The following is an 8018-nucleotide window of genomic DNA, read 5'->3' as shown; positions in this document are numbered from 1 at the left end:
GGTCGAAGTTAAAGCTGCGATGAGTTCGATGCATGTATCCAGTTAAATATGAGGTTTCTTGTTTTCACTTCTGTGGAGGAGGACTGCGGTACTACAGTATGCTGTGTACGGCGTGTCAAGTCCTGTCTGTTTACAACCACGAGTCAGCCTTGCCAAACAGTCGAACTTAATACTTTTCTCTGACGCTAACTGAACGGATGAAACGCCGAGATAAACGACCATTATGCTGGGACCGCAAGATAGCGCTGGCGGGTTGTCTTTGTCCATTTCGTTAAAAATAGTTTCATTGTCACCACACTTTCAACACAATATAAGCTCACCAAAACCCTCATAATTTAGTTAAAACAACCCTATATTCATTAAAAAAAAGGTGTAAAGCGAGTTAAAGCAGCGGTAGACATCTGTGTGTAAGCTTACTTTCTGGGGGAGATTGAAACTTTGTTGGCGACCGTTTTTCTCTCTCATTGCACGTTTAAAACAATATTGTGACAAACTATTGACAACATTCTTAAACTAAAAATTAAGTTTTCATGAAACAGAAATATTTCAAACTTACCGAACTGCCAGAAATCAATCGTCCTCCTTCAGCTGCAGCCAGGAGTTGTGCTGTCTGTGTGATTTGACTCTGGCGCACTTTCTCTGATTATTGCAAGTACACCTGGCACATTACAGCAATGGCTACAGCAAGGTTACATCAAGACCAAAATATACTGTAAAATTTTCCCGCTCAAACAAATTTACCCAGAATGCATTATGAACTGCAGTACTGTACTGTAATGTACACATACAGTATAGTACTGTGGATTTTTACAGTAAAGTACTGCTAAATCTACAGCGACATCTAACAGTGTACAATATATGGTGTAAAAACGTCTGATTGTTGCCCTCTTCAGGTTGAACTGTGGCTACTGCAGTTGAATTTTCCCATTGGATGTTGGGTCCAAAAAATGACTCGTGATGTAAGCAGGTTCAAGCTGACCACGCCCCTGTTACGATCTCACCACACACTTGATACGAGCTTAGTTCGTCCCCTCTATCTTCGTTGGGATCTGCCCACTTTTCTTGCATTTTTCAAATATTGCCAGTGGGTGGAGTCAGGCTCTGTCCAGGGGTTTAGTTACTCTTTAAAATGCATTTAACAAATCTTTGCTGCATTTGCGCGTCTCTCACTCTGGGCAGGTTACATTCAATCGTGTCAAAGACCTCATTGTTCAGTAAAATTTATTTGGTCTTTTCACTAGTTTTTTTTTTTTTTTTTGCTATTTTCGGCCAAAAATTTTGGTTGGCAAACATTTGGTGCATCCCTACTAAATTTTTTAAATGATTAAAAGAACTATTGCACAAAATATCAGACAGCATTGTCAATTTACAGTATGCCTTATTTAAAATGAGTAAAATTATATAAACAAGCTGCTTTACAAGTAAAATTAAAAGTAAAAGAACAAATTCTCAAACCTGTTGTTCAAGGGGTACAAAATTTGTATCCACGGTAACAACTCTGAAATGTACTGAAAAAAATAAGATATAAATGAAGTAAAAACATGTTTTATTGTGATAAATGTTGTCTTTCTCATATGGACAGTTACTGCCAACTACAGTTGTTGCCAATGAACTCTTAAACCTATACAAAGATTTAAAATGATTTATTTATGGATTTTTGGCAACAAGGACAAGAATCATCTCCAGTCATACTTTTCTCTAAACAATCTCAGGCTCACCATAAACTGAGGGGCAATGTCCGATTTCTCTGATAAAGCCAATACGGAAGTGATTTAAACTGCAATTCATCAACTGGCCGCTAGAGGCTTGTTCCAAAAGGTAGTCAATTCCCATAGACCCTTATGTTAAAATGCCCAACTTTACAGTAGAAAATAATATGTTTTGAGCCTGGAAAAAAATGTTTTGGGTCTGTATAGCTAATTTTGTCCTTCACGACAACTATGAGGGGTGAATTTTTTTGTAACTCATCTGTTTAAATGATATTAAGCCTTAAAGTTCTGCATAATTAAGGGCATGGCTACTTAAGTGATGGGTGAACGCCACTGCTGTCACTAGTGTCGAGCTAGGTGGGCGTGGTTTCAGCAAACAGCCACCTCAGAGCCACCCACGTCCTGCCTATTTACCCATTTTCGGATATCCGCAAGTGATGCGCTGTGAAGCGCAGCCAAGATGGCAACGGCAGGCACCGTGTGATGGCCATTGATGCAGCCACACATTAGAGCGGTAACTACATGACATTACATTCACATTTCTGTTTACATAATTTGTTCCTTTAGTATTTAATGCAATATTTGTTACAGATCACTTCATATTATAGGACCATAAATGAAAATGACAGACACAGTTGTTTTGTTTACGTTTATTTTTCATTTGCATTCGTTCTTACCACCAACTAGTTTGGGTGCACACTTTCTAGTTAGTGGTTTATTTCCTTTTTGCTAATATTTATTTCTTTGAGTTTAAGTTACCTGTATGAGGAGTGGAGACTTGTCGCTAGTGATGTTACGTCTGACACCGAAGCTTCGATGCTTGCTTCGGACTCGAAAAGTCCTCGCAATGAACCACTGTTTCGGAGCTTGTATCGTTACGTCACTAGTCACGTGAAATACGACGTCTGAAGCAAACACACTGGTTCATTTCTCTAGTGAACCACACGACATGCTTTGACAGCCCAAACCGGCGTTGACAGGTTTGAAACTTGGCGGCTTTATTTTTTCACGCAATTGAAGCCAAACCATAGAAAAGCTTTCTAAACAATTTTGTGTACTCCAGGATCATCTGTTTCATGCGAGAGAATATTCTCCAAAGCTGGTGAATTTGTAAAAAAAAAAAAATAAATCGCCCACATCACCAAATGTATAGCCTAACGTTAGGCTATATTATAAAATTATTAAAAATATAAACATGTATTATAATTAATATAAAATTATATTTCTGAATAAAAACCACAACATTTAATGAATACCCTGCTCCACATTATCCAAGCCCTGTCCAGTTGCCCTCTGCCACATTATAAATACATTTTTAAATGCATAAATGTCCAGTTAGTAAGTTGTAGAGTGCTGTATCCTACAGCTAAATATTCACACACAAACACATCTCAGGCTCAATGTTTTATTGAGGGTTTGAAACATGAACACAGTGTCAAAGCTCTGACAGCCAAAATGGGGCGGGTACATTAGCCTACTCACATTGTCAGCTTTGTTGCATTACATTTACTTCATCAGCAGATGGTGGTGTGCATTTTCTGTTTGAATGAAGCTTCGAGTAATGAACCATTTTCGGCACAATTGTATCGGAAAGCAATAATGCTTCGAAACGCTTCATTTGGCCATCACTACTTGTCGCTGCTTAGTGCTGTGTGGAATGCCTGTGGAAGTCCGTGTCTATAGAGGACCGGCTGGCAACAACAACCGTCTTTTAAGTTCCTGGAGTATTCCATGTTTGAAATTAGCTGGGGGGGAATGTATGATGGTTTGTTTTGTCTGATATAATTTGTATATTGGCTAATGGTCTAATTTGATAACATACTTTGAATTGTGTTATTTAACCTATTTGATTTGGTTTACATTTTTTGTAAAATGGATTTATTTAAATCTATTTAAATTGTGTTTTGTGTTATCCCCTGTGTGTGTGTAATGGACTAGTCCGGTGTGTATATAAGTTCCCTCATGTGTCATTTGAGTGGGTTTTTTGGTTCAGGTTAGAACTCTTGTGTTAAGTTTGTTTGTTAGTTTATGTTAGCACAGATTTGAATTTCTTTATTCAAATTTAATTTGCTAATTTTTTATGGGTTTGACCTTAAAATAAACCTTCTTTGTTTGGAAAACCTGTGTTCTTTTTGCCTCTGGCTGCTTGGTCCCTTACACACCGCCTACTTTAAGCTACAAAAACAATCTACAGAAACCTATGGGTGACATCGCCGATACTATGTCCATCTTTTTTAAAGTATATGGTATAAACACACACTCAAAGAGCAGTAGGCATCTAGCAATACAGCACTTGGGGAGCAAATGGGCATTTGGCCTGCTAGTAATGGGAAATAAACCGGCAACCTTACAGTGTTAAGCTCAATACTGTACAGTGGCGACTTCTCTGATCGAGGGTGCTCAATGCGAAGTTCGTCACAACATGTATGTAGCCCATGGTTCGTAATTTCAAAATATGTGTTCGCCGCATTGAGTGACCCTGTTTGCATCACGTGTCTTGTCAAATTAAGTGCCTGCTGCAGATGCGTCTAAAAGGTTTATGATAAAAGAGACGCTCGCATTTGCCAGACACTCGCATAATCTCGTGCGTAATCAGAGTTTAGTGTTAAGGGAGTGACTTGCGTGTATTTTGTGAAGGTGAGCGTCTCTTTTATTATAAGCGGTTTTGACGCGTGTGCAGCAGGCACTTATTTTGACAAAACATGTGATGCACATGGTTCACATGACGCAACAAACACATATTTTGAAAACACGAGCAACACACATGACACTCCGAACACATATTTAGAATTTGCGCCCCTTGGAAGAGAAGTCACGAGCTGCCACTGATACTGTATGTTAGTTAATTCTTTAATAACTGCAAATTTGCAAAAAGCTTTGTAAAATATGGTACGTCCCAATATTCACTAGCAGAAATGGCCAAGATTTATTAGTCGGCTTGACTTTTTTAAAATTATTTAAACTCCCATTCTATTTATTTGTGTAAGGCATTTGAACTGCCAATATTGAACTGCTGTACAAACACAACATACAACTGCTCTACTGTGTTAACCTACTAGTTTTAACCTTTGAAACATCTCACCGGTTTGTCCTGGATTATAGATGGGCTTATCAGTCTGGATGAAGGTCAAAGGATTGTAATGTCTAAACAGAACTTTTCTCTCTTCAGTCATCTTGAAAGACTCCCCTTTAATTTCAGCCTTTATTTTCTGCACTGATTCTTCTTCCACCAATGGAGCCTGATGAGAAATAATCACAAACACATAATTTACAATAATGAAATAAGATCTAATTGTAATCTAATTATGAGTTTGGAAGCATCACATTTTGGCATGTTTGACATGACCTGACTCTGAGTTAAAGATATCAATGTTATAATTTCACAGAATGTGAAAGTATGTACAGTAAGCTTATTTTATGTAGAAAACAGTAAATCACAAAAAAATGACTTAAGTTGGGTTTTCACAGGTAGGGTCTCGTATTATGATCTTGTTTATTATCCTGCACATGTTTGGATGTAAGACCTTGAAGTTGAAGCAGCGATGAAAGTCTTCATCTGTTTCTTCCTGCAGTAATAATGTGATCTGGTCATCCTTCACTAGATGAACGGTCATTACAAGACTTTCATTGGGCTTTAAGAGACTTGCACACAGTTTAGCTTCAGATCCTGACTGGATCAATGCAGGAAATGTCACCATGAAAGAGCTGTCGAGAGATGATTAATTTAATATCATATTCTGTCAAGTGCATTTGAGGGTCTAGGGTTTAATGAATTATAGAGATTTTAGAAATACTGAAATTTGAATGCAAATCATCACAGTCAGTTGGTTTGCAGTAGTTTCAGATATGTATTTATTGTCATGCATTCAAAAATGTGACAGGCAGCAACAAAACAGAACAACTATGTAATAAAAACAAACACAGTGATCATGAAAAGTGACTTACGGCTCTGTTTGTCCATTTATAGAAATGAAGAGAAAAGAGAGCATTAGGAGTCCTTTCCAAAAACAACCAGCAGTAAGAGCCATGATGACAGAATGATGATCGATCATCCAGCTCGTTTAGTGAATTTGGACTGTGCCTTTTATTTTATGGGGACTCTTATGCAATATGAAGTCCTTCAAAAACATTTGTATTGGCCATCTGATTAATCATTCAACTATGCAGTTTATTCAGTTTGACAACATATGCTAAATTACCTTGTAAATGCCATAGAAAATTTGTGAACTTAACCAACAATTCGTAATATTACTGTCATGACTGGGAAACAGGAATCAGGACGCAAGTGCAGGGTTCACCATGAAATAAATAACATTTAATATAAAATGAACAGAAACAAAACACGCGGCGTAAAACAGCAACACAGGAACATCCAAAATGTGAAACGGGGAACAGACAGGGTAGTAATGACAATGACAATGATCCGGCGACAGGTGAGAAACAGACAGCAGTATAAATACACAACATTTAACAGGGAACAGGTGTGATGAATCAGTCCGTGAATGTCCAGGTGACGTAATCGGAGAGACAAACAAAACATGACACGGATCACCGTGACATGACCCCTCCCTCTAAGAGTGGCTACCAGACACTCACCTAAACAAAACAAACACAAAAGTCTGGTAGCGAGAGTCCAAGGGAGGGGTGGAGGGCTTGGGGACCCTGGCGAAGCCGGCAGCCGCCGGGATGAGACCAACAGGAACGGTAGGCCGGACTGCGCCAGGAGAACCGGAGCGATCGCTCCGAGAACCGAGGCAGACGAATTACCCCCCTCCTGGGAATCGCCGACGATCAGCTGCCCCCGGAAGTCATCTCCCATCCCCTCGCGGAAACGGAGACCCTCTCACGGTAGCCACCCCGGGGAAATGATCGGGCGTGGTCCGTTCCGGATCCCCCTGCGAGCAGGATGGTGGTCCTCCGAGGGACCGTCGACGACGACTCAACCGTTGGGGGACCGCCTGGGCCGATCCTCCTCCCGCATGCTCGCAGGAGCGAGCGATCGCTCACGGTGGTCCCCAAGAGACATCGGGGCTGATGGGGAATGAACCCCGATGTCATTACTCCCCCTCGACGAAACTCCTGGGGGAGCCGCCCTCCGTGAACCCGCTGCGTCCAGTCTGGCCGGATCATTCTGTCATGACTGGGAAACAGGAATCAGGACGCAAGTGCAGGGTTCACCATGAAATAAATAACATTTAATATAAAATGAACAGAAACAAAACACGCGGAGTAAAACAGCAACACAGGAACATCCAAAATGTGAAACGGGGAACAGACAGGGTAGTAATGACAATGACAATGATCCGGCGACAGGTAAGAAACAGACAGCAGTATAAATACACAACATTTAACAGGGAACAGGTGTGATGAATCAGTCCGTGAATGTCCAGGTGACGTAATCGGAGAGACAAACAAAACATGACACGGATCACCGTGACAATTACACACATGTAAACTACAGTAACAGTAACTAAAATAAAATAAAGAATATACAACAATATACAGCTATACAGTGCATAAGACCTAATTCATTTATGTTACCATTATGTAAAAGATGCAATTTTTTTTTTTATTGATTATGATTAAGTCCAGAGGTTGGCAAGCACTTTTATCTGGCCCATAAACTGTTTATAAGTATATCAAAGACAGGGTATCATATTTGATAGAAAAAGTCTCCTCACATCCTAGCAGTGTCACGGTAGGAAATCCACTGTTTCCTCAGTGTCATGTGTGTGTGTGTTTGTTTGTTCACTCACCCCCAGCCATGTGCTCATTAGAGCGATCCCGATCACCTGTGTGTTGATTGTCTCGCTCCAGCTGTTCATCATTACACCACCTCCATAAATACTCACCTGACTTTCTGTTCCCTGCCAGATTCTCACTTTGTGTTCTGCTCTGTGTTGTTTGGTTGTCTCGTGTCGTTTGGATTACAGTTTCAGTTGGATGTGTATTGTCGTCGTCTTCGTGTGGATGTTCCCGTGTTCAGCATGGATTTCACCACTGCTCACCACTCCACCAACGTCGCACTCAATACCTTCATCACCAACTTCCACCGTAGTCTTCGCCACCATTGCCACAACAACAACACCGGACTGTGTTCACTCCCGCATTGACTCTTACTTTCTCTGTGTTTACATTTAATAAACATTGTTAATTTTCACCTGCATTTGCTTCCACTCATTACGTGTCATTACAAGCAGTCACTATGTTTGGTTGTCTAAATGTAAGGCGTAGGACCCAAAAAAACTTTCAACAAATCATTCAGCTTGGACTGAATGCATTAATTGGACGCATGCAATTTTTGCTCCT

General features: G+C 40.1%; 1 protein-coding gene across 2 annotated transcripts in view; it reads right to left on the bottom strand.

Annotated features, from left to right (window-relative positions):
• The window catches only part of LOC135771156 (alpha-2-macroglobulin-like), a 36065-nt gene extending 30261 nt beyond the window's left edge, over positions 1-5804 (bottom strand). For both annotated transcript variants that reach the window (XM_065281266.1, XM_065281267.1), the window contains exons 1-4: positions 5655-5804; positions 5234-5414; positions 4792-4948; positions 1456-1508 (exon numbers count right to left, since the gene is read on the bottom strand). In XM_065281266.1, the coding sequence (XP_065137338.1) occupies positions 1456-1508; positions 4792-4948; positions 5234-5414; positions 5655-5761 (498 nt within the window). In that variant the 5' untranslated portion in view covers positions 5762-5804. The remainder of the gene's footprint in view (positions 1-1455; positions 1509-4791; positions 4949-5233; positions 5415-5654) is intronic.
• Between the last annotated feature and the right edge of the window lie 2214 nt (positions 5805-8018).

This window comes from Paramisgurnus dabryanus, chromosome 8, assembly GCF_030506205.2.
Source record: "Paramisgurnus dabryanus chromosome 8, PD_genome_1.1, whole genome shotgun sequence".
Classification (NCBI taxonomy): domain Eukaryota; kingdom Metazoa; phylum Chordata; class Actinopteri; order Cypriniformes; family Cobitidae; genus Paramisgurnus; species Paramisgurnus dabryanus.
The sequence above is the reverse complement of the archived record's forward strand: the minus strand, read 5'-3'. Positions and strand labels throughout refer to the sequence as shown.